Raw genomic sequence first — 27,258 nt, forward strand, 5'->3', positions numbered from 1 at the left:
CCTGAGAATGGTCGGGGAACGCGCGCGCGCGCGCGCACATGCACACACACACACACACACACACACACACCCTCCCTCGCACACGCGGAACCGGCTGGGCCAGGGGAGGGAGGAGGAGGGTGACGTAGCGTCCCATGGCGTCACATTGACGTCTCGCATTCCAGGCACTCTATGGAGAGGCCGCTAGGGCTCCTGTGGCATAAATGACGTGCCGAGAGAGCGAGCGAACGCGCTGCCGGGAGAGCGGAGTCTCCTGCCTCCCGCCCCCCACCCCTCCAGCTCCTGCTCCTCCTCCGCTCCCCACACACAGACAAGCTCACACCCGCTCCCTCACTCGCACACACAGACACGCGCGCACACAAGCTCCTCACACACACTCCACTCTCTCCCGCGCGCTCACACCCCTCTCGCCCTGCGCCCTCGCCGGTGCCGAGCCGCGCGGCAGCCGGACGCCCCTCCTGGACTCACTTTGCAACGCTGACAGCGCCGGCGGTGGCCTCGGAGGTGGGAACTGCGGCGGCATCCTCCCCCCGGGTCGCGGCCGGAGCCAGGACGCCCGCGGAACCCCTCGCCGGCACTCTCCCATGAGTCTGGATCGCAGCATCCCCTGCCAGACGCTCACCACCTCTGGGAGCCGCTGGGCTTGTACACAGCAGCCCTTCCGGGACAGCAGCTGTGACTCCCCCCCAGTGCAGATTTCGGGGCAGCTCTCTAGAAACTCGCTCTAAAGACGGAACCGCCACAGCACTCAAGTACGTATGCGATTCGCCCAGTTAATTGGGGGACTTGCTAAAAAGTTGGCGCGCTGGGAAGCGTCGCTCCTGAAATTGACAACTTTGCGTGTGGGGTTTTTTCCCCCCTCGGCTCGTCGCTCCGGTTTTGCTCGCAGAGCGGCCGGGTGGGTTCTGATGTGAAACTTTTCCCCTGTAGCGGGCCCGCGGGGATCTCTGGAGCTCGTGGGATTCCTCCCCCCACCCGAAGAGGCGAAAAGCCTCTAACAAAGAGGAGGACCGGGATTTGTTCAGTAGCAGCTCCAGCGATGTAATTCAGGGTATTTCGGCTCTAGTTGTCATGGTAATGATGCTCTCGGCGGCGGCGGCGGCGGCGGCAGCGGCAGGGAGTTGCAGCTCCGGTGATGAACGGCAGTAATTTTCTTGCCTTTTAACCAGGCTTGAAAATAGGGGCTCCGGTGGGTCCAAGTTAATATACCTAATGGTGACTCCCATCTGGTTGACTGGGAGGAAGCTTGGGAGGGAAGGGGCACGGGCAGCAGCGGCTGGAGTTCGCAAAGTCTCTCGGATGATCTCTGGAAAGAGGGCGTAATTGTAGGAATGTGGCTTATTGTATTGAAATGAGCCTGGGGCTCCGCTAGGCACGTCTGCCTGGCGTAGCCTACTTGCCGGTGTACACTTTAACCTTCAGAGGTAATCGGGTGTAATTGCCTACTCCCGAGCCCGGACACGCGTGGGGATGGTGTTCGTTTCCTTCGGGCCTTGGCTTGGTGTGGGCATGTTTTACTCTTAACTGGCAGAACTCGCGCTTTTGGAGAAGTTGCTCTGAGTGTTTTACTCTTAATAGAAACAAATGAAAGTTCTCAGTGGTGAGCGGGGAGCGGTTATGAGAGCGCAGCCTAGGGAGACTGACGACCTAAGGCACCTCTCGAACCCGCTGGAAGCTTGGGTCAGGACGGAGAGAGAAAGCATTTGTCCCTTGAGTCTAAAGAACGTTCCTGGACATTGTCTTTTATTTATGCCTCCGGATTCTTCCGAGGGAAGAGCTGCAAGGAGTTTGGTGATCACAAATGTTGGGCTGTTCTCCCAGAGTCTTAGGGTGCCAGGCGAGAGGTGAATGGCAAATCCGTCCTGAATCCTCTATTTCGACGACGGAGAAATATTTTACAGAACTGAGTTGAGAGGGAAGAAAAAGCTGCCCAACGGGGCTACTGGGCACAATGAATGAAGTTGGAGCTCATTCGAGTTATCTTACCTGGATAAGGTGATCCTACTGTGACTATCAAAGATTGCTCAGGCCAAGCCACCTCCACACCGGCTCCCTCCTCTCCGCACCCACCCACTCCCTTCCCTGAGACCGCGCGCTCGCAGAAATTCTCCCCCGCGGTTTGTCTCCTCTCCCTTGGTCTTTCTGAGAATCTCCGTCTTTCCCTTTCTGTCGGTCTCTCCTCCACTCCTACTGCCCCCGCCCAACCTCCGCCCCCGCTCCCCAGGTTTGGAAACTCCGCGGAGGAGCCCCGGTCACAATGGTGCGTTTCACGGTTTCCTCCACACACTTCACCACGGGGAGGGGAACATGGGGGTGTTCCTTTCGTCTGCCCACGAGAAAGAAAGGAGCTTTGACAGAGGTAGTTATTTCTACCTAATTTACAACCCCGAGGCTCAGTGCTCCCGGCCCCGGCGGCCGCGAGCCGGAGCGGCGGAACGTGTTTCCAGGCGCAGAGGCTTTGCCTAGGTAACCGGCCATGGGAGTGGGCGGGGGTGGGGGCGGTGGGGGGAGCGTTGGGGCTCTTGGCTCCGCTGCAGGAAACGTGGTGTGGCTCTTTCCGCGAACGCGCGGCGCTCGAGGGGAGCCCTTTCCTTAAGGAGACGCAACCTCGCCGATCCTCGGAGAAACACTCCGCTCGAAAGGACCCAGGGGAGGGCAAGAATGAGGGCACCTACTGCAGGAGGTGGTGGCAGGTTGCTGGAGACCCGTATTGCAAATTCTGGGTGGACGGAAAGCTCCTGTTACAGCCGTGGGAAGATCCGCCCGTGCCTGCGCTAGAGCGAGCGCAAGATTTCCGTACGATCGGCTGGGACAGGGCTGGGGCGGGGTGGCAAGGGAATCCCCCGTTTCCTGGCTTTCGAGGGCTTACCGGACCTGGGGGTTCCGATACCCCCTCTCCCTCTTCCTTCAGGCAAGCCGCTGGCGCAGGGGCGGCGGGGGACAAAACTTAACACGCCCCTCTCGGCCCGCGCACTCCCGAGGTTTTTTGGGGTTGTGTTTTGGTTTTTTTCAATTTCACCTTCCGAATCCTCGAGATATGAACGGGTCCAGGCAAAGGGGGCGCTGTAGACCAGAGTTTGGGGCAGTGGACCTTTCCCCCAAGGCCCGCGGACCTGCGATTCCAGCTACAAAGTTTCGCTGAGGCTGTGCGCAGAGACGCTCGCCCCGGAGCCGCGCTCGGCGCCCTCCGGAATGTGCCCCCTCGGGGCCGCCGGATGGCCCAGAGCCTCGAAGTCGCCCACCCTCAGGGATACCTCCTGCTGGGTGCAGGGGGCCTGCCTCCTCCCACCCTACCAGCCTAGAACTCCAACTGCCTGGTCCCCTTGTTTCCAGCGCCGGGCTGTTTCCACTGTGTCCTTTTGTTTGCTTGACCCCTGGCCCCCAAAACTCGCGGCTAATAGAAGCTAAGCTCTATTAGCATTTAGAATGAAAAGCGCAGACTTTCTTAATTCCCCGGGGCATTCACGCATTCGTTCCGGACCTTGTGCATTTCCTATGCAACGTGTAAATTCTGTATTTGAGGAGGGCGGGGTGGGGGGGCCGTGGAGTTGGAAAATGACTATTTTCCGCTCGTGAACACTCACTGACTCCTCGAATTCGGTCGAAACTCTTCCTCAGGTGCTCTTTCTTTGGTTTTCCTGACTTGGCGAGCTCAGAACCAATTGTGGGGACAAGAGAGATCAATTCCTGGGCGATGACAGAATGCACGTATTTTTAGTCTAGATTTGGGTGCCACAAAACGGCGGTGAGCACAGTGGGTGCCTGACTACCTTTCTGCGCACCGCCCCCCCCCAGAAGGAGGTGTGATGCTTCTTGCCCAGGAACCCCATTCACCTTAATCACTGCTTCTTTGCCCTTACAATTCTTTGTAATTAACGTAGCATTCATAGTGACCTCCCCCCCCGCCCCACCCCAAACCACCCTCTCCCAATACACCCAGCCCCGGCCACGACGACCAGCCTGGTCGCACTTTAAGCTCTGTCTCTCCCGGTGCCCGCAGAGCCTCCTGCGGAAGAGCGCAGTCCGGCAAGCCCCGGTCCTGAGCCTGGACCCTCAGCGGAGCCGGGTAGCACTGCCACCGCTTCCCCTCGCCGGACGTCCCCGCCTCCCACCCTCTCAGCCTCCGCTGGAGAGACCCACAGCCCCACCATTCAGCGCGCAAGATATCCTCCAGGTAGGTCTAAAGGCATGACGCCTTATTCCTCTCAGACTGGGAGAGGTGGGGGCAGGGGTGGGGGGGATGCACACACCCAACAGGCGGGCTGTTCCACTTGCCCAGCACCAGGGCAGTGACTGTTGACCATGCATTTCACAGAACAGGTGGCCTCCTTGCACGAAGCTCCTCTGTATACCACACCCTGTTGCTACCTAGTAGAGCAGCCAGATTTAATTAAGCGTTGCATTTCTCAAAAATATTTTTCCTTAAAACAAACAAAAAAAAAGTCATATGCCAATAGATTAGGATCTTATTATACACTTTAATGTCTCCATTTTTGCTCTCCTTTTATATCCAGTTTATGCATGTAAAAGTTATGGACTCTCTTTGAGCAGTACAGAGCATTTATGTTTGTACAGAACCCAAATCATTTGATGCAGAAGTTTGGATTATTAAAGCGCAGAGGAAAAGAGAAAAAGCATTTGAGCTGAAAACCAAGGAGTAAATTCTAATTGGGCAAAAGAAAGGATTGCAGGTTTGACTTTTAACACCTCTTTATGCCTTTGTTAAAGAGATATCAGGTGCCTGGACTGTGTAATCACCAAAGATAGGCAGATCAATAGAACTTCGGAGCAAGCAAACTCATATTCTAGCTGGAAACCCCAGAAAGACACAAAGAAGAGCAATGCATAGGGACTGGCAAGGGAAGATGACAGAAGATTAATGGAGAAATCCTAGAGGTGCTGAAGGAAGAACAGATGGAACATTGGGCAGTGTTCTTTCTTTTAAATCATTAACCTTTCATTTCACCCTAACAAGACAGCAGAATAAGTAATCCTTGAACTTCAAACTAGTGAGTGTTTTTAAGGCCCTTCTTGGAAAATGAAGGCTTGAACTGGCCTCTCCTTATCACCGCTTCTTCCCACAGGCCCTCATCACCTTTTTTCACGTCAAGATTTCATCCCATACACGCATGACTCAATCAGATTTGGAAACGTGGGTAAGAGAAAGATGTCAAAGGAAATATGAAGTACTCACTTTTTTTTATTGGTCACAACTTCTAGACCATAGACTCCAAACAGAGGTGAAGCACCTGCTTTCCCTTTGGTTCAGAAAAACCAACCACCAGAAACTGCCCCTTTTATCATTTCTAATTAGCTATGGAGAAAGAGAAATAATAAGATTTTTTAAAAATCAGCCACTAGATCCAGTAATTTCCAAGGCCTTCTCATCCAGCTCACCTCTCTGAACTATAATAAGCGTCCTGGATACTAGTCACTTCAGGGGCTCAACATAATCAACTGGCAGAGAAATTGAACCTACTAAGGAACTGCTTTCTTTTGCAGAGGTACTAATTCTTCTGTCATAAGAAAATTTGTAGGCTAACTCACCTCTTATAGTAGCTGTAGACTGTTGTCTTAAAACAGCCACTGATATATTTTATTAGTCAGAATTGGGGGATACATATATATGTGTGTATATATATATATATATATATATATATATATATACTGTATACTGCAGAGAGCATGTTTGGTGGGTGTTTTGTTGCAGCTGCTGATCTTTTTCTTTGCAGATGGCATAAACTCCCCCGAGTCCATTTCCTGGGCCTGTGTTCCCACCTCTCCACCTAACTGGCTGAAGTCATCACTAGGGGTCCAGTTTGTGTAGGCTGTTAGCTGTGTTTGGAGAAATGGGGAGGGGGTGGGAGAAAGCGACCACAACATGTGTGGGTAGGCTCAGTTGGCACTCATAAAATGTTAGAATGTCAGTCTTCCTTGGCCAGTAAGTCTTGCAAAGGACACTTTTTTTTTTTTTTAAGTAACTCAGATTTCTAAATCAATGCATGTGACTTTGGGGACTAGTGGCCTCTTTCCCCAAAAATAAACCAAGAGAGCATTCACTGGCTTTCTTTTTGTCCTCCCAACTTGTGGCCAAGACCACCCCCAATTAGTTTATAGGGTTCAAAACTCCTTCATCAAAACATGACTGGGCTTATGAAAGAAGGAGTCAAATTTCCGAGATCTGGTAGAGAACAAAGGCAAGAGAGAGAAGGTGGGCAGAGGTCCCCAAGAGGCCTGGTTTTGGCATCCTGTGGCCCCTTAGTCTGTCAGGAATTCCGCTTTCTCCCAGGAAGAAAGTAAGCATGAAGCTTTAAATCTACTCTACCGGAAGGAGAAAAGGATGCCACTTCCCCTCCCATTTCCCAGATGAGAGAACAATGAACCCAGTGGTACCTGTCAGCCAAGAGAGAGTGCTGACTTGCTTCTGACAGACCCTTTTCCCTGTCCTGCAGATATGCCCTGCGTGCAAGCCCAGTATAGCCCTTCGCCTCCAGGTTCCAGTTATGCAGTGCAGACCTACGGCTCGGAATACACCACGGAGATTATGAACCCCGACTACGCCAAACTGACCATGGACCTTGGCAGCACTGAGATCACGGCCACCGCCACCACGTCCCTGCCCAGCTTCAGTACCTTCATGGAAGGCTACTCGAGCAACTACGAACTCAAGCCCTCCTGCCTGTACCAAATGCAGCCATCGGGGCCACGGCCCCTGATCAAGATGGAGGAGGGCCGCGCGCACGACTACCACCATCACCATCATCACCACCATCACCACCACCACCAGCAGCAGCAGCCACAGCAGCCCCAGCAGCAGCCATCCATTCCGCCCCCATCCGGCCCGGAGGACGAGGTGCTGCCCAGCACCTCCATGTACTTCAAGCAGTCCCCGCCATCTACGCCCACCACGCCGGGCTTCCCCCCGCAGGCGGGGGCGCTGTGGGACGACGCGCTGCCCTCGGCGCAGGGTTGCATCGCTCCGGGCCCGCTGCTCGACCCGCCGATGAAGGCCGTGCCCACCGTGCCTGGCGCGCGCTTCCCGCTCTTCCACTTCAAGCCCTCGCCGCCGCACCCGCCCGCGCCTAGCCCGGCCGGGGGCCACCACCTGGGCTACGACCCGACGGCCGCCGCCGCGCTCAGCCTGCCGCTGGGAGCCGCCGCTGCCGCTGCCGCCGCCGCCGCCAGCAGCCAGGCCGCCGCGCTCGAGGGCCACCCGTACGGGCTGCCGCTGGCCAAGAGGGCGGCCGCGCTGGCCTTCCCGCCGCTGGGCCTCACGGCCTCCCCCACGGCGTCCAGCTTGCTGGGCGAGAGCCCCAACCTGCCGTCGCCGCCCAACAGGAGCTCGTCGTCGGGCGAGGGCACGTGCGCCGTGTGCGGGGACAACGCCGCCTGCCAGCACTACGGGGTGCGCACCTGCGAGGGCTGCAAGGGCTTCTTCAAGGTGAGCGCAAGCCTCCTCCTGGCGCCCCCTTCCCCTCTGCAGCCAGCCTCCTCTCCCACCTGCCAAGTGAGCGTCCAAGAGGGTCCTTCCCCTTCCAGAAGTGGCATTATTATACTGTGCGTGTCTGTAGCCTTTCCTAGCACCGTCACACCCACTCTCTCAGAGGTTTTTAACTTGAGGTCCATGACCTGGACTCCAGGGAGCTGTGAACCTCCCAACTTGGCTTTACCTTATGAACATTTTTCTGGAGAGAACCTTCAGCAGATTCTCAAAAGGACCCCCTAGCCTTTAAAAAAAAAAAAAAAAAAATTCAGAAGCCTCATTGTATTCCTCCTCTGTCCATGCAGGGTATCGGAGGGCATGGGGTCTGTATTCCAGGCCCTGGACATTTATATCTCACTTAATCCTCATATAAGAGCTGGGATTCTAGAAGCAGACAGACCTGAGATTGAATTCTGACCACCCACTAGCCATTTTTATTAATAGTATCTTGAAGGTAGGTATTAATTATCCTTGCTTCACAGATGAGGAAGTGGAGACTCAGAGAGGTTATTCAAATTATCCCAAGACACACACTCTGAGAACTCTTCGCAGGTCTGCACCAGCAGAATAAACAGGAGCAACTGGCTGGTTGCAGGCTGGGGCAGCTCCCTCTGTAGAAGACAGAAGCTGGGGTCTCACCGGTCCCCTCCATCTCCATGCACACACAGTGCCAGGTGTGGATACTGTTCATTATCTCATAGACCCAAAGGAGAATTTTACAGGCTCTTCGGCTTCCTCCATATCTTACCCCTGAGTAGGCTGAGGCCTAGAAAGAGAAGCCCTGTGCGTTCTATAAATGGTGATTTAGTGGCATGTTTGGCCGTTCCCGCTGGTTTCCTTCAACACTTGGGGTCAGTGCTCTTTCTACTGTTGAGGAAGAAGAGGCCTTGTTCTCTTGCCACTCAACTTTTGCTACTGACTCCCAGACTTCTGCAGACACTTAATTCTGTGCCACCCTCTCTACTCCCTTGGCCGTTATATCAGGCATTTGCAAACCCATAAATGTTCTCGCACAAAAGCCACTCCCTGGCCTCCAGGGCCTGGCAGAGTGGAGGGAAAAGGGACGCTAGATGCTGATTGGGTAACTGGTATTTGGAGGCCAATAGGATATATCTGGGAGTGGGAGTGTGCTAAAATTGGAGTCAGAACACTCAAATAGGAGTCCTTGATCTGTCACCTACCAATCCAACATACCATGTTGAGCATGGTATGTCTTTCTAGGCTTCCATTTTCCAATCAGGTGAATAAAATTCAGAGAAGGGCCATGAGTATCAAATTAGATAAAACAGTTATGAACACACTTATTTAAAGGGCCATAAAACAGTAGTTCATTATTAAATGAAAACTACCAAGTATTTATTAAAATGCACATGTGTGTGGATTGGTATGCCTACCAGCAAGCAACAGTTATTTTTGATCTGGGGTTAGACATCATGCGACTAATTAAATTCTGCAGATAAATGAGAAAATGCTTGTGGAAGGACTTTTTAGTATGTCTAGTGCCATATAGGAGGTATGCAGAAATATAATGTTTTAAATGTAGAACCCTCAGTTTAGCCATTTTTTTTTCCTGTCTGAACTGCTCACGCTTTACCAGGGTTCTTTCCAAGTTAACCACATTCCTGTAGCAGATTTCATTTTCACAGTATTTCAGTGGAAATGCTGAAGGGCAATGAAACAGGCAGCCAAAAAGGGTAAAAGAAAGAAAAACAATTAAGAGAAGTACGATTAACCCACAAATATAATCACTTCTGAATAATTGAGAGTTAACCAAAATACAGGAGTGGTAATACATTCCTCGTCTAGAAATGTCAATTAAGTGTTCCCCAACAGCGTCCTTTTCTGCAGCAATGCCTTGAAAACAAATCCATACTCAAAAGGGGGGGGTAGGATGGGGGAGAACCACCCCACAGATCTGTTAATTAAAGGAACAGGAGCAGGTTTTACCCAGTGGCTTTCTACCATTAAATTGAATTCTTTAAAAATGTGACATGAGGTGCAGTTAATGATGGGAATTCAGTGATTGAACCATAACGATCTCTCCCTGTCCTTAAACTGTGCAGACACACACAAATGTGGGGAAGGTTTCAGGTTATTGGGAAGATATATACCTGAAGCAAAATGCCACCAGCACTCAAACTGGCAGGTAGCCTTGAGGATGATGGCAAGAAAGAGAGTTTCAGAAATTACTGCATGTCCAATGAAAGAGAGCTTCATTCAGGAAACATAAGTTTCCTACCCTTACAGACTGTTGAGAATTTAAATGCTGGAAACTCAGAGATGTGTTTGTGTTTTGGAATTTTGCATTTTAAACTAAATGGATCTGGCTTTGGTAGATTTTTAAAGTCGTAGAAGCCATTTAGAAACCATTCCCGAAAATGAAATTAAAAGGTGATGGGGTGAAAACTAATTCATGGGGCTTGAGAACTGCTAAAAGTAAAAGATTAAAAGTGAATCTAGAATTTTGGACCCAAAATAGATCACCAATCCTAAATTATCTGGATTCCTTCCTTCCTTCCTTCCTTCTTTTCTCTCTTTCATTCTTTCTTTAATGCGGCCCGGGCTTACTAAATAAATTCCAACTTTCTGCTCTATTTGGATATTGTATAGATCCAGGTAATCTCTGAATAATTTCACCCTAAGTAGTAAATACACATCCACTTGTACAAATTTTTTTTAATTTTTTTAATCATTTTTTAAAATCTGGAGCATAAAACATGCTTCATTATTTCTCTATGTGTCATTTTCAAATTATATGTGATGCTGAAGAATAAGACATCATTTTATATCCAAGTCTAAGGTTTATGTTGTATTGTTTACAATATGGCTATTTTGATGTCTATGTCAGTAGTCATTTACGAGATAACCTATTAATAGGAATTTTTATTGAAAATTTATGGCTCTCATATTTCCTTTTTTTTTCTTTTTTAAAAATCTTTTTGTTGGGTCGTTTTTTTTTTTTTTTTTTTTTTTTTTTGGTGTGGATTTTAGTAACCAATTTTAAGATTTTACTTTCAAAAGTCAGAAATCATCAATTTACCCTAGATCTCCTCTTAAGAAAATATTCTCTTAATATATATTATCTTAATAACTTAAAGATAAAATAAATGATATAGACAGATTAAGCGATAGTTATTTTTTGCATAAAAATATTTCCTATATGTTTTAACTAGTCAAGTCCTGATTTTGCTTTTTATGATTTCATCTCTATTGGGGAACAAAGCCAGTTACTGTGATATTTGACTTACAATAGTGATAGCCAACAAAGTACATCCCAGATAATTTTGATTTTATTTTAATAAGGTCAGCAATAATCAGGGGAGTGGAACAAGTAGAAAATTGTTCCCAAAGGGATATTAAAAGTGGAGATAATCTAATCCTCCAAGGTATGATATGTTGACCTGGTAATTTCAGATATGATTTTATCATTCAGACTTGGGTGTCTCCTGAGACTTGCTTCAGAACAATCCAAGATGATTTTCATTGTCAGCAGCTAACACTAATAAAATTGTTTTTCCTGCAGGCTAGCGTGTTAGGAAATTAAATTTATCTAATTATACGAATTGCACTGTCGCTTTTCACATTGTAATTAAAATACATCTTGTCAGGTCCTACCTCTTTCCAGAAACTATTAGTTGACTATCTCTGTATTGTGTTTTCCCAGAGAACGGTTCAGAAAAATGCAAAATATGTTTGCCTGGCAAATAAAAACTGCCCTGTAGACAAGAGACGTCGAAACCGATGTCAGTACTGTCGATTTCAGAAGTGTCTCAGTGTTGGCATGGTTAAAGAAGGTACGGATATAATGATCTTTATTCAGCTTGCGTATACCTTTTCTATCACTGAGAAAAATGTTAATACTCATGTTGGGATGGTGAATTTTCCTAGTTGCCTTTTCTTTCCAACATTTTACTTTTATGGTGTGTATTACCATTTAAAAATAGCCGAGGACTACTTATTCTAATTTCTCAAAATCAATAGAGAGCTTGTGTACATACATCTCTGTTCTATTTAAGAAGGAGACTTTCAGGGCTAATTCATTACCAGATGTAAGTATGAGTGATTTTTATGCTGCTTGTTTCAACTCTCATTAAATCATTGTGGGGATAGAATTCCAAACTCATTGCCACTTTTAAATGGTTGGTCTCGTTAAGGATTGCTCTACTGTAATGTGTTTTGATACTTTTTGGTGCTTTATGGCTCTTTATGGATATCTTTGAAGACATTTTTTTCTTTCTTTCTCTTGGCATCAGTTGTCCGTACAGACAGTCTGAAAGGGAGGAGAGGTCGGCTGCCTTCCAAACCAAAGAGCCCATTACAGCAGGAACCTTCTCAGCCCTCTCCACCTTCTCCTCCGATCTGTATGATGAACGCCCTTGTCCGAGCTTTAACAGACTCAACACCCAGAGATCTCGATTACTCGAGAGTAAGTTTTATGATGTCCTGCTTTTCGAATGAATGATCCGGTCTCTGTTCATGATACTAGTAACATGAGTTGATTGAATGACTTTGCAGCTGGCGCTGGACTGAACAGTTTTCATACCTTTCCTATATTTCTCTCTTCATTTAGCAATTCTGGTGCATCTGTTGTGCCCAATCATTTTTGCCTTATTGGGTCTCTAAATGCCTTAACAAATGACTCTGACAGTGCTGCACCTGTCACACCATTGTTGCAGAATTCCTGGTGGTTGTGTCGATGAAAATCTGCACAGGTGAATTGCGGTGTGTAGGTTTCTTTCGTGGTTTAGAGGAAGGGACCAACACTTTTTTCATATTGTGATCAAACCATCTGGGTGAGCCTCAAGTTATCCCTCACCAGTTTACCCAATTGCATCAGCACTGATTGACCTGCTGCTTATTCAGGGGATTAGACCACTGATGGAGAGGAGCGAGTTCTGGCCTTGACATTGTGAGGTGTCGGGAGTATCGGGATGGAACGCTGCCTCTGCTGTTCCCTGCCAGTGTCACCTGGCTCCTGCTCATGGCTTTCTCATCCCTACAGTGGAGATGATTATAATATTTAACCCCAGAGGGATGTTTGGAACATCAGTCACACACGAATGATGGCTTTGAAAACCGTAAATGAGTACCAGTACTGTTATTTAAGTCAACCAAAGCATACCACTATTTTTATTTCTCATAAGATGTGGTCAAATATCATCAGTTTGAACTCTGAAAATTCCCAGAAATTTGTATAACACAGAGAAGAACCATGAGAAGGAATTTTCTGAGCAAATGTATAAACATCACTGGACTCAGAAAAGCAAGCTTCTAATAAGACAGGGTCTCACCAGAGAGGGAAAGGAAGGAAAAATACCACAATTATTGGGTTATTTCTGCATGCTAGACATTATAGTCTATTGTCTCGTCTCACCACTTAAAGAACCATGAACTGCAAGGATAGTCCCCCACTCTCTAACCCAAGAAAACTTAGAAACACAGTTTACACACAGATGAGAGAGAAGAGCCAATCCAGGGATCTCCAGTTGGTTGATCTGGCTTGGCAGCGACTACCAGATTGCCCTCTCCAGGTCTAATCAGTATTTCAGACTTCTGATGGAAGAGCTGGCAAAGAGTGTATGTGTGTGTGTGTGTGTGTGTGTGTCTGCTGTGTGCCCTCCTTCTGGGCTGCAATGCTGACAGAAATGAAGGGGTGATTGGTAAACCTGCTGCGATCCTCCCTCCTTCATCCTCACTCTCATTATAGTCTGTGAAGCTTCCTCTCCACACCTAATCACAAGACTTCAAATGAGAAGCATGGCAGACCCTTAGCACCAAAGGTTGAGGACTCTTATTCTGATTATAAGTAGCATCTCTTAACTAAAGTCAAGTCTCAAATAATAGTCTAACAGAATAATGCAGTGGTTAAGGGTTTAGGCCGTGGAACCATGCAGGCCTAGAAGAAAATCCCAGCACCGTCATTTAGTAGATGCATGACCTTGAGCAACCAATGAAACCTTGTAATGCCTCAGTTGCCTCATCTGTGTTATGGAGTGATAATAATAATATCTACTTTCTGGGGTGGTCTGTGAAGAAGAGTCAATAAGATGATACTTGTCAAAGCTTTAGCACAGTGCCCTGTACATTATCTCCCTGACCAACCTTTCTTTCTTTACCATTTGTTAAATGTTTGAACTACACATGATGGGTAAGGTAGCCGTACCATTAAGGTAAGCGTTATCACCTATTTCACAGATGATGAGTTGAAAACTGGGAAAGGGTAAGGGAGTGACATGCCCAAAGTCACATAGGTGACATTTGTCAAAGAGAGAATTAGAAGCAAAGGATATTGGACCAAACACCCCAACAATCTCTGGGGACCCACGGACCCCAAACTCTGTGTTCCTTGATACCATGCTTCACCATGTCTTTGGTTTCAACGAGAGTGGGTGCTAGAAAAGCATTCAGAAATAATGACCTCTCCTCCCTGAAGCACCTTTGGACCTCCCCACATGCAATTTGTCTGAATTCATGAAGCTGCTCCACAGTGCCTACGCCGAGCCTGTAGGACGGTCTGACGTTGTTCCAGGCATTGGAAATCACTACTGATGGTCAGTCCAGAGAACTTGGGCCCCCAGAGTGATTTTTTGGCCCTAAATTATCCAATTATTGGCCTACATGGCCTAATTAGTCATTCAGTAGCAAGCCCTCCCCAGCACTTTGAGTTGTCCCAGCTGGGAACTGTCTCCACACGGAAAAATCAATCCAGTGTGTTTGCTTGCCTCTGCACTATTCAGTGTGTTAGACTAGAGTCATCATCCTCATCAACAAACATTTATCCAATTTAATTGTTAGCTTTGTCCAAAATAGCAGATTGACCATACCAGAGTCTGGGTCACATTGATACTACCTTTTGGTGCCTTGCTCAATTTTGTAAAGCATATTTATTTTAATTGCATTGTTTTGGAATCAGGTTGAACCTCATAAGTTGGATTCTCCTGCTTTTAGATAGCTTTACAAAATTATCAAAACTTGGACCAAAATCAATTAAATTAAAAGACTTTTTAAAAATACAGTGAGTTTTCATCAAAAACTTGGATGAAGGCATAGAAGGCATGCTGATCACATTTGCAGATGACAGAAATCTGGGAGGGATCGCTAATATGATGGATGTCAGTATCAACATTCAGAGTGATTTCGACAGGTTGGAACAAGATGGGCTGAAGCCATCACGAAGAAAGTTAACAAAAATAAATGTGAAGCTCAGCATTTAGAATTTCAAAACATGGGAGAGCCTTGGCCCATCAGTAGTTCTTGTTAAGAAGATCTTGGGACTTTATTCCATACACTCTCAATATGAACCAACAAAACTTATGTGTGATGGAAGGAAGGGATGCTGAATTACCTTGGGTTGCTGTTGTAGAAATGCAGGACCAGAATCAAGTTGGGAGTGGACACATGGGCTCTGTTCTGTGAGATCACACTTCAAGGGTTAAGTCCATTCCCAAAATGGAGTTTAAGAGGGACGTGGAGACACACCATTTATGGAAACCTGTAAGGGATGATTGGAGGAAACGAAAATATCTAGACAGAAAGTGAGGTTTGGCAGGATTAGGTTACTCTTTTACCCTGTGGAAAGAGGACTGCTGCTCCCAAGGGCAGATCTAGAAGAAGCAGCAGCGGGGGGAGGGGGTGCGTCCAGCTCATTCTGAAGATAAGGATGAGCTCTCTTAGCTACAAGAGTTACTGTGGAAGCATGAGCTCATCAACACATGAAGTAAATAAGGAGAACACATAACAGGATTTCTCACAGGCAGAGAAGTTATTTTGAATATTGAATTCCTTCCAACTCTAAGATTTTATGATGGTGGGGTTTACCTTATTATTTCTAAATGCAAGTAATTTTATATTTATATGATTTTAGATATATATGTGAATGTGTATGTGAATATATGTTAAGAAACTTGTTTTTTAACAAGATTGAACTTGCTTTGTTCTCTAAAAAACATTACCATAAAATGAATGAAGCAAAATGAATTTATTGAGTGCCTACTTTGAGCTAGGCAACATCACATATGTTCTTAACATAATTTCACTTAAGCCACAGCTTTATGTGCTGTAATTCATTGTTTCCGTCATTTTTTTAAAGAATGTCATTCATTGAAATTCAGTTTTCATAATATCTTCTCCTGATATGTATTCAAATGTATAGAACTGCAGGTGACTTTGAGATCATCTAATCCAACCACCTTATTTTCAGAGGAGTAAATAGAAGCTTCCAGAGCCTAAGGGTCTTGCCCAAGATCAGGGGCAGAGCTAGAGCTAGATCTGAATCTCATCACTCAAGGTATTAAGTTCCTATTTCACCATACTGCCTTGTCTCTGTAATGAAAATTTACTAGTTTTTTTTTTTTTAATGAAGCTTTACTACGTTTTTAAAAATTACAATAATAGTAATATATACCCATTGGTTTTTTTAAAAAAGGCAAACCATTTAGAAGAGGACGAAGTGAAAAATGAAATTCTCCTCTTCATTTATTCCTGACTAATCCCACTCTTCAGTGGTAACAAATGTTAACATTCTAATGTGTGTCCATAGTTTATTACATTTTAAATAAGAATTTGCCCTGTCGGATTTGGGTCAGACAGTTGATTTGACCAAGACAATTTGTTGACAATGCCAGTTTCTCCCTTGAATTGGGCAAGTGGAGAAATGAGACAATGTTTGCCAAATAGGTATGTTCCAACCTTGCTCCAGCGTGTATGTCTCTAAGGTCGTGAGTGAGTGGTTTTCCCTGATTGTGGGAAAGGGAGGTGGAACAGTTGGGTTCCAAGTCACAGAGGGAATTCATGCATGTGTGAGAGGCCAGAAAGAGAGCTTCTCGCTCTGGGAAGTGTTCCTGGCTCTGGGACCTTCACTTCTCCTTTGGGCCAAACTTCTCTCCTTCAAAAGTGAGCTCGGATCATTGTATATCAGTGCAGTCAAAACATGTCACATTTGATTTGTTTCTTCTCAAAATGTAGCTGTTCTCTGCCCCACAGTTGCTTTTAATTTAGCAATACAAGTATATATAGATATGGGGTTTGGCTTTGGGGCCTGCATTATTACTAATGAGAAAATATACTTAACGTTCTCATTAGTTGGTCATTTCAAGTATTCTTCAGCAAATTGGGATGTTTCTCGGTAATTGGTGTCACTTAGGGTAGTAACAGACTCCAAAAACGAGAGATGTCGCTCGGATAAAACCAGGCACCAGCAAATGGCATTTAAATATGTTAACAAGATTTCAGGCCAGTCCCTGTGCCACAGCGGGCCTCAGCTGCCTTGTCTGAATGGTGAGGAGATCGGACTAAATGCCCCGCCATGATCCCTCCCAGGCTTCTCCTTCTGGACCCTCTGACTGTTAGCCCTGCTCTAATTCTGCTACCGGTTGAGCTCAGCATTTCCCGGAGTGTGGTGCCCAGGAAGATCCAGGGTGTTTGCTTAAAAATTCAGATTCCTGGGCCACACCCAGACCTACTGAATCAGAACTGGGACAGGGGGGACGAAGCAGACAGGAATCTGCATTTTAACAAGCGCCTTGGGTGACTCGTTGCCGCACTAAGGTTTGAGAACCACCAGTATAGTTTAATAAAAACAATCCAGTTTTACCTCTAATCTTATGTTTCCCAGCTTTTTTTTGAGACTAGAGGGAATTAGGGATAGACATATAAATTTTCAGAAAGTAAATAAATATAAAGTCGTATAATAAATAATTACAGATTGGGCTCTTGGGTGTCAGGTACTGTTCTATAGCAATGAACACATTGAAGAGAATCCCCTGCCTACAGCTGACATAGCCTGAAGGAGAGAGAAAGTAAGCAAAGGTATCACTGTAGTGACGCCATTAGTGGGAGAAGAGGGTTTTCTGTTTCTTTTGTTTTTTAGCAGGGAAGGGGGTTAGAAAAGAAAGATGGCGGTGGGGCGGGTGTTGGGGGGGACATACTTGTTGCCAATTTTTTTTAAGCATCACTTTTTAAAGTGTAAAAACCTAGGAATATGTCTGCACAGTTGGCTCATGTAATGATCACATCTAAAATGTATAAAGAAATAGAAAGACCCAGGGGGAAGTAACATTCTGAAGGGAGATAAAGGTTCTTAGGACATTCTACATATTCAGCCTGGACTAGCAGTGAGGTGGAGCAAATACCAGATTCCGTTTTGCTCTGAAAACCTCACATTACTCTTGTGCCGGGGCTGGCGTTCCCGGAGGCTCTCACTTAATTCGCATTCGAACAATTTATTTTAGGCCTTTAGGGTTGTTGTTGAAGTCTGACCTGCCCAGCCCTAGTATGGTCTTATGCAGAATGGAGACTTGCTTCAGCTTGAGATTCTCACTCTAGGTCATTCGGAGAAACTTCCATCAGACAGCGATAGCCTCTTCTAAATGGTTAGTAAATGTCATACGGTGTCTCTGACCAGAGGTAAAGCAAATTTTAGATGGATCGATTATTCACACAGGCTGAAATAAAAATCCTAAACAGGAAAAAAGATTTATTTTTTTTTAAAGTCTTTCTCAATTTGACCTAAATTCGATGGGAATGATCAATAAATGAACATTTCTAGATTTTCTCTGGTGAACCCCAAAATTGCCTAGCCCAGAAACAGAGTGATGTAGGGAGCCCAGAAGCTGAGAATGGGGATCAGATTCTTCCACCTGCAAATTCCAGTCTTCCTTGGCAAGGTTTTATAAAAAACTTCTAGGCCAGGTAAGAAAGGATCCAAAATGTTTTGTTCTCTTCCTTTAAATCTTACGTTCAACAAAGGGGACCTTTGGTTTGTTTTTTCCTCTAGCATTGGGTGCTGACCCACCAGTCAACCCCAAGTTACTGGTGGCTCAGGCTGAATCCAGTTTGTCCCCCAAATTCCAGACCGTGGGCCAGAATCACTGCAGGTGAAACCCAGAGGGTCTGGCTGGAGTCCGGCGTGCCAGGCCTGCTGGCTTTTCTCCTTGCTGAACTCCATCGGAGACAATTGCACAAACATAGTAGGCAGGGTCTGCACCTCCCTGTGTGCAGGACGCATGAAATGTGAGCCCAGCAGGGATGAGGCCTGCAGAGAATGCTGGATGGAAGCTAAGCACTCCAGAGGATTCTGAGCAGAGAGATTACTGAGTTGTGAGCCATGGTTTCAGGGAGGTCAGTGCAGGAGTTCGCTATTAGGTCCTATTCCCAGGGACAAGTTTACAACCTTTGGTCTTTTTCCTCTCCATTTAACACACTATTTTAAGACAAAATAATGCTAAATCAGTGCCAAATTCTAGGCAGTAACACCATAGCTGGTATGATTAACAACATTTAGAATCATCAAATTCAAGAGCCATCACATGGAACATTCGCCAGGATAGTTGATAGTCTGGGCCATAAAAATGCACCCTAACAAATTTAAAAGAATGAAAACAGACGACGTGTGCCATCAAACCGCAATGTAACTAAACTAGAAATCAATAGCAGACAGCTGAATGCAGAGAGCCAGAAGATATCTTAAAAATCAAGTAGCCCGGTCACTTCCTTCTCCAGAGAAGTTAAGTAACTTGGCTAGGGCTGCAGAGCAAGTCAATGCCGGAGCCTGGAGGAGGACCCCATGACCTACTGCCTGGTCCAAAATTCTTTTCTCTACTCCAGATAGCACGCGGGAGTTTCACATGTAGTACTATCAGCTTTCTAATGGGGGTTCTGCTCTAATCCCCACTTTACAGAGGAGAAAACCGAGGCTCAGAAAAGTGAAGTAATTTATCCCAGGTAACTACAGGCAGAGCTACATTCTTTCACAAATTAGGGGCCTAGACAAATCTAGGATTAAAGCATCTGGGCCCCTTGTCTGATGGTGTCTTTTGGTATTTCATGATGCCTCTTGGGGAAGCACAAAGGGGAAAAAGAGAGAGAGACCCAGTTAAGGCAAGTACCTCATTTCCTCCTAAGTGTTTCCTTAGTCAGCTCCTGGCGCTTCTTGGCTGTTCCTCCGGCAGCCAGGTTAGGGCATTGTGACAAACCGAAGCACTCCCCTGACTGTTTTTTCACTGAGCAATATTCAACAACTTATTGGGGGTCAGTTATGTGCGGTCACTGTGCTGTTGACAAAACATGGGACCAAATACACACGCAGACACCTCCGATGAGAGCAAAGCAAAAACGCTATTTAAAACTATCCCACAGGCTACCAGCTAGGAACATCAGACATATTAACAGCCAGGGAGTGTAGAAGGGGGAGTCACGGTGCCATGTTTAAGTCTTGGCTGGACCACTATTGGTTGTGTACCTTGGGAAAGTCTTCACCTCCCTGAGTGCCCCTGAGCCTCATTTTTCTCACCTGTAAAATACGGATTAAAATCCATACCCCGCAGGAACTAAGACAAAGGACACAAACATACATAAGGCTGCATGAGGGCGAAGAAAATGATGTGCGTACTTCCATGAGTATTTCTGCCGATCTGTTGTGCTTCTGTTGTTGTTTGACCCTTGATTACTATCTTCCTCTATCAATCTTCCTGCCCAGAGCAGCAAAGACATTTTCCTCCAGTGACTCAAACAAAACCCTGAGTCTACCAGGATATCCAAAAGCTGGACAAGGACTGTATTCCTACTTGTACCTTTCTTCTCCTGGGATCCTTTAGATCAGTGCCGTCCTGTAGAATATTCTGCAGTGATCAAAATATTCCACGTGACATATGGCTTTAGAGCACTAGAAATACGGCCAACGCAACTGAGAAACTGGGGTTTTTATTTCGTTTTTCATGAATTTAAGTAGCCATAAGTCCTGAGTCTGATAGCACATGACTGCTTGGGCCCTGCTAAGGAGACACCCCCCTCCTCTGGCCTGGTTTGTTTTATCTTAAAGAAATCCACCTGCAACAAGCAAAAATCATTCTCTTCTCCTATTGGTTAATTCTGTGGTTCCTGGAATCCAGTGTGCATGAGAATCAGCTGGAGGTCTCCATAAAACAGTCCCTCCTAGTCTCAGAGTTTCTGCTTCTATAGGTCTGGGTTGGGACCCAAGATGTTCCTTTCCGGCACAGTCCCAGGTGTTGCTGGTGCTGCTGGCCCAGGGACTACACTTTGAGAACTGTGACTGAATCAGCATCCCAGAGACAGCTATGCTTTGGTGGAATCAGTAGACCCTGGAGGCCTGTTGGACACAGACCTCAGGGGTAATGATTCTCCTTAACAGCTCTTTGGAATCACCTGGGGGGCCTTTGAAATTCCTGATGACCAGTCCCCACCCAGACCTGTTAAATTCAAATCTCCATGCAGATGAGCTAGACAAGGTGTTTTGTAGAACTTGATTTCAGTCTTACATCAGGATGGAAAACCACTGCACTAATGGATGTCACCAGGTTTCTTTTGTCTGTTAAGATATAACACAATGTGGGTGCCTGGGTGGCTCAGTCTTAAGCGTCTGCCTTCGGCTCAGGCCATGATCCCAGGGTCCTGGGATCGAGCTCCGCATCCGGCTCCCTGCTTAGCAGGAAGCCTGCTTCTCCCGCTCACACTACCCCTGCTTGTGTTCCCTCTCTCACTGTGTCTCTCTTTGTGAAATGAATAAATAAAAATCTTAAAAACAACAACAACAAAAAAGAGGTAACATAATTTGCTCTGTTTACATTGTGAGAATCAGATGAGACTAAATACAAAAAAAAGAAAAAAATGTTTTACAACCATGGGACCTAAAAATGAGGTTTTAGGCTGTGACTGTCTTGGAAAAGCTAATTTGCGAATGTTGCTGCCGCCCCAATGGACCTGCGCTAACGCAGCTCTCTGCGGTTTGCCTTCTAGTACTGTCCGGCTGAACAGGCTGCGGCAGGCACGGATGCCGAGCACGTGCAACAGTTCTACAACCTCCTGACAGCCTCCATCGATGTGTCCAGAAGCTGGGCAGAAAAGATCCCCGGATTTACTGATCTCCCCAAAGAAGATCAGACGTTACTTATAGAATCAGCCTTTTTGGAGCTGTTTGTTCTCAGACTTTCCATCAGGTAATTACTATGATTTTATTTTATTTTTAAGTTCTCCCCTTGCTTTGGAGAAGTTGGAAACCTGCTGGGTTTCTAACGGAGTCGTCGGTAAAGTTTGCTCAGGAAGGAAATAGGAAAGATGGTCAGGCATGAATGAAACTAGGCTGTGGGTGAGAGCACTTGCCTGGGAGCCAGGACTCCTGGGTTCTAGTCTCAGTTCCAAAATGGACTTGCTCTAGGACCCTGAGCCGGTCCCTGGCCTCCCCTGATACTCACTTTGCTTTGTGCTATGAGGAGGTCAGATCTGTTGATCTCTGAAGCCCATGGCAGTTCCAACATTCTATGATTCTAGGAAGATTCTCTCATGGTGCATAAGGCATTTCCTGGCAGTCAGTAATTTGTTTTGAGCTTTGCATTTACCTCATGGGTTTCTATTTAACAAGGGGCTGTTCGAGTACACCAGATGGGGCTCTAAAGAGTTCCCACAGCTTCTCAACCCCACATGTTTACTCCAAGAGAATAGCTTTTGGATCAAAAGACTTGGTCCAACCTATCCTACTCAGTGACACCAAAGACAAAGAGGGGGTGATTTTCGAAAAAGCTGGAACCTGGGATCTGAGCTTCTCTCTAAGCTTTTCATATCTAAGTGTTACCAGAAACTCTTGTGCAAAGTGCAGATTCCCAGGCCTCATTCTCAGCTCTTTTGGTTTGGAGCTACTTTGGAAGAAGTCCAGAAATCTGCATTTTTAACTCATGCTCCAGTGATTCTGATGCCAGTGGCCTGAGGTCCGTGTTTTAAACTCTGAGACTGAATCCTTCTGTCTTTTGCATGCCTCTGGGGCAGGAGAGACAGAGGTGGAGTTCCATTTAGGAGGGTCAGTCATTAGCATAATGATAGCCAATCTCATGTCCACAGAAGGCAAGCCAGCAACAGGACCGTCCTCTGTTGGGCAGGCAGCAACGGATTAAGTAAGGGATAAGTTGCTTGCCGGCAGGTGCCATGTATGTACTATTCACCAAATTTTTTCCAGTGCCTGGCTCCAGGAATGGCATATACCTGGGGCTAAGGACATAATTGCTAAGGGAATGAATGAATAAAGCTACTCATCCAAGAAGCCCAGATCAAGAGATATTAACTTGTTAATGTAATAGGCTGAAAGAGAAATATGTAGCAAGAGACTGGAAAATTAAAGGAAAAATAAGATTCAAGTAAGGACCATAGAGAAGTCAGAATTTATTACACCTAATACTCATTGAGCTCCTCTTCGGTACCAGGCCCTGTGCGTGGGCTTTCAAATACCTTATTGAGTTCTCACAACAATGGCAGGAGGTAGTAATCAGAATTTCCTTTTTTATAGATAAGGAAAGGGAGAGATGAAAGGCTTGCCCCCAGGTCCATGGCTAAGTGGTGACGTCTAGGTGTTCCAGAGCATAGTGATGGGCATAATATAAACTATCAGACCAATTTAGAAACAGCCCTCCGCAGCCCCACTGTTAAAAAGACAGAAGGAGACTTCCAACAACAATTACTTGGGACTTTGGGTCACTTTTAATTTCTGGGATTGACTTCTGGCAATTGCAAGGACTTGGTGTTCTTAGAGTCTGCACAGTGGAATTGTAGTGTCTAGGCTCAGGTCTTATCGGTTTTTGACATTTAAGAATAAAAGGGAGAAGTCCTGGCCAAGGAGCCCTGAAGGGAACAGCCTCACGTTCACTACAGAGAGAGGCGGCGCCTGGGGCTTCACGTCCATCCTCCCCGAGTGCCTTCTCCTCCCTGTCCCATCCCTCGGGGGACAGCACCTGATTCGAGTAATAACAAAGCAGGGGCTCCACCGCCTGCTACCCAGGGCTGCCCTTCACCCAGAAAGTTCACGCAGACAAGTGGCAGTGGAGGTTGATCCCAGGAGTACAGTCTTGTCCATCGAGAATATCTGGGAAGGTTGCACAGCACCATGCCGGGGGCTTCTGAATGCTGCCTCATGGCTGTTTAGGTGCCTTTGTGTTCTGATGTTGGACCGACTGAGCGCATGTTTGATGTGTCTCCATCTCCCACCCACCCCCACAACTTTGTCTTGTAGGTCAAACACTGCTGAAGATAAGTTTGTGTTCTGCAATGGACTTGTCCTGCATCGACTTCAGTGCCTTCGTGGATTTGGGGAGTGGCTCGACTCCATTAAAGACTTTTCCTTAAGTTTGCAGAGCCTGAACCTTGATATCCAAGCCTTAGCATGCCTGTCAGCACTGAGCATGATCACAGGTAAGTGCCACCCTGCTCACCGAGGTGACTGTGTCCCCCTTCCTCTCCTTCCCTACGTTAATGGTGGATTCCGGCATTGGCGGTCACACACACACATCCAGAAAATTGGGGAAATGACTGCCACTTAGAACCAGCCTTGGCTTGCGGCAACTAAAACCAACACGTTGCCACATCCCTATGGAAATGAGTGTTGAGTCCAGCGAGTGAGTCAACAAGTGTTCACTGATTTTGGCCCTCTGCTCATGTTGGTGGGTTTTCAGAGATGAAGGCACGCATCCCTGGAGGAGCTAGAATGTGCACACGAATGCATGGGAGACAGGGTGCTGTGCCAGGGCAGGCTGTGGGCATGGGTACAAAGTGCCGAGTCATCAAAGGTGGTGTGCTTCTCTAAAGAGGTAACATGTTACAAACGTGAATGGTCCTTGATAAAAGCACAGGGTATCTCCAGGCTAAAATGGAAGGACTGAGAATTCTGGGGATACATAAAAATTTGCTAAACCCATTAAATTTCTCTAATTTGTCATAAGTTTTAAGAAGGAAATGAGCAAAAAAGATAGAGTGCTGGAAAGGGAGCCGGGCCTGGCAGGGAAGTATGGGGCGAGGCACAAAGAGCCTTTTGTACATCAGTGAGGAGGTCCGAGGTCATTCAGGGAGTAGTGGGGATCCATGGAAAGTGTTGACCTGGGGAGCATCAGAGCCAGGCTTGCATTTTAGACAGAGCTACCCCGACAGCTGGTTTTGAGCACCAGCAAGAGGGAAAGGGCCAGTCCGGGTATAGGAGCTGTGGGGTTAGAGGAGAGCTACTGAGGTTTACATCTTTGTGTATTTTTTTTCCTCATTAAGTAGAAATTAATAGATGCCGATGAGCCTGGGACATGTGAGTGCTAGACTGTCCCCTCCTGGAGATACTGGGCAGCTCAGAGCAGAGAACACAGGGAAGAAATTAGGAGATGGTGCTGTGGGTCCCGTCTCTGCCTCCAGCCTGTTGTGTGCCCTACGGTTACAGCTTCCCGGCCCACTGCCCTCTGTGGGGAGGTTTGCTCAGGGAGCTTGGTATAGCAGAAGCAGCATGGACTATGGAATCCGGCACCCCCACACTGTAATCTGGGGCCCTGTATTCAATAAGCATGTGCTATTCAGTAATGCATTTCATTTCTCCAGACTGCAATCTGTAAAATGGGGATAACAGCCCCTATTCTAGGAGATAGCAGTAAGGATTTCGGGAAAAAGGTTTGTGATGTAGCCAGACTGGATTCGGACTAGGCGCTCATTCCACCTGTATTCCATCCTGGAATGACGGTGACAGGGATCCCCTCAAGGTTGGCCTATGCCTGCCCCTTCCCCTTGAAAACCCTAGGGAGTCCAAAATCGAACTCGGTGCCATGAGGAAGCTGATGGTGGCTTTAGGAGGCGTTACGTTTGGTGAACTTCTCCTCGGCTGCTTGAGAGGCTCCAAGGAGGACACAAGTATTGAGGAAATGAAGCTGCACTCGCCCGGCACTCAGGCATGGGGGGCCCCGTCCTTCCCGGGGTAGTCCTGGTCCCTGCCCTTGATCTTGGCAGCCTGTGCAGAGCTATCCTAGGTGCTGTGGGAAATGCCCACAGGAAAAATAAGCTCCTCTTCTCTCTTTTCCACACATTGCAGTGCTTTGTGATTTGCTGGTTGGGAGGGGGTTTGAAATGTATGAAAGCATCAGGAAAGGGCAGGAAAGGGGACGTCCGGAAAGCATCAGTGTGCGTTGTTCCAGATCTTCGTTTCCAATGGACTGTGGCCTCCCAGGAAATCCTGACTTTGGAATAAGCTCCGTTGATGGTCCCAGGTGATGGTGGGGCTCTGATCAGCTGGGCTCCTGGCATCAGAAAACTCATCCCCAAATTATCTGCTCCTAAACCACAGGGAAGAATCATGAAAAGGAAACAGGCTGTTAGAAGTTTAGCCAATCTCTTTTCCAGGGAAATTATTAAGAACCTGGGCAGTATTAAAAGTTAGCACACATGTCGTAGCTTTTGTTTTCTACTTCTTTTTATCTGCCTCTTCCACCTGTCTCTAGGCCTCCTTGTGAAAAACTTGGTGGTGAGGTGGGGCAGGAAATGGTTTGTTTCAGATCACTCCCATGCCTCACAGTTGTGGTTATCAAATGTTTTTTAAGTCACCAGTTTATCTGCCCTAATTGTTTTCTTTCACCTGTTCCCCATCCCTGACATGGGAGCAACAGAAATGCTTTGCTTCTGATGGGATCCTGGTGAGATGAAGTCTGGCAACAGTTCATTATGTTTCATACATAAGAAGACCCCCCCCAAACAGCAAGTTAGTGTGGAATTACTATTTTATAAGTATCCATTCATTAACTAAATATCGAGGGCCTACCATATGCCAGGGCTGGTGTCAGTCTCTCAGGATGCAAAGATAAGCCATGCATCAATTCTACTATTAGAAAGGGTAGAACCTTCTAGAAAGTCATGTGTGATTAGGGATGCAATGAACTTAATGTGTGACAGTTAGTGTCCAGGTCCTTAAAAGAAATAGATTTGGTGCAGGGGAAGTCCAGATTACTGTTCACTTTTTTTGGGCAGAGAAAGGTGGAGGCACTGGTCATGTATGGCTTCCCAAGGAGGTAGGGTGTAGCCACGAGAAGATGCAGAGGAAGGACATTCCAGATCAAGAAAATAGCATCACAAAGGCTTCAGCACCTTTGGGGAGAAACAAGTAAGCGGTGTTGCGTTACACCTGTGTTGAAACCCAAACCCACATCTAATCTGGTTAGAAAGAAGAACCAAAAGAGTGCAGGCTATCATACTTGAAGAGTGTCGATCCTGTGGTGAGCATGAGACAGAAGACATCATGTCCACAATGGGTCCTGGGGTCTCTGCTTCTGGTGGTGAAAGCCACACTTTGGGGGAATTTAAAGGATTTTCAGGGAAAAGATTGATTCGATATGATATTTATCTTATGACGATCGAGCATCCGAGTAAAATGTCTTTCCTATGCAGTAAAAAGGGAAACAAGATCGGAAAGGCCATTTTAGACCAGATGGTGGGGAGGGAATCTTGAGTGCCCAAATGTCATTTGGCATCATTACACTAAAAGAATGTTCTCCATGGCTTTCTTTGCCCGCTCCGATCTTCTGTCAAGTGAGAACAGAACTCCTTTCTCTTATGCCTAGAGTCTTTTTCTTGGTCTTATTAGAACATGAATTCTAAGATTGGAGAGCAGGGAGAGAGGTTGAAGCAGGGACAGAAAGCAATGAACAGTGACAGAAGGACCAGGCAGGTGGCTGATCTTGCCATACCCTCTACCCCGCTCATTCTACATGGTTACCTGGTTACCCTGTTTTTATATCATGTATAGCCATCAGAGGCATTGCAAAGAAAATGAAGTGTAAAACTTTGGCAATATCATTTTTTTTAAAAAGGGTGGGGATTGTCTTGGAATTTAGAAATTGGAGGTCTGAGTTCAAGTCTTCACTGCTAATTCCTAGCTGTGCAGTCTTGGGCTAGTTTCTTACACACACTCCCCTCTTTCTCTCTCTCTTTTTTCTTTATACTCTCTGAATCTCAGTTTTCTTATTTTTCACAGGCATACTTGC

The 27,258-nt window shown here is 46.6% G+C and overlaps 1 protein-coding gene across 3 annotated transcripts in view; it reads left to right on the forward strand.

Annotated features, from left to right (window-relative positions):
• The first annotated feature begins 202 nt into the window (after nucleotides 1–202).
• NR4A3 (nuclear receptor subfamily 4 group A member 3) overlaps nucleotides 203–27,258 on the forward strand; it is a 38,340-nt gene continuing 11,284 nt past the window's right edge. The window contains exons 1-7 of one of the 3 annotated variants that reach the window (XM_045081626.1): nucleotides 203–752; nucleotides 4,001–4,174; nucleotides 6,453–7,441; nucleotides 11,148–11,277; nucleotides 11,737–11,909; nucleotides 21,236–21,435; nucleotides 23,493–23,671. In XM_045081626.1, coding sequence (XP_044937561.1) covers nucleotides 6,455–7,441; nucleotides 11,148–11,277; nucleotides 11,737–11,909; nucleotides 21,236–21,435; nucleotides 23,493–23,671 — 1,669 coding nt within the window. In that variant the 5' untranslated portion in view covers nucleotides 203–752; nucleotides 4,001–4,174; nucleotides 6,453–6,454. Of the gene's footprint in view, nucleotides 753–4,000; nucleotides 4,175–4,213; nucleotides 5,505–6,452; nucleotides 7,442–11,147; nucleotides 11,278–11,736; nucleotides 11,910–21,235; nucleotides 21,436–23,492; nucleotides 23,672–27,258 lie in introns of those variants that run through there. The other 2 variants (XM_013053810.2, XM_045081627.1) reach the window with 2 other exon arrangements.

Source organism: Mustela putorius, unplaced genomic scaffold (assembly GCF_011764305.1).
Source record: "Mustela putorius furo isolate JIRA1106 unplaced genomic scaffold, ASM1176430v1.1 tig00000580_pilon_pilon_pilon, whole genome shotgun sequence".
Classification (NCBI taxonomy): domain Eukaryota; kingdom Metazoa; phylum Chordata; class Mammalia; order Carnivora; family Mustelidae; genus Mustela; species Mustela putorius.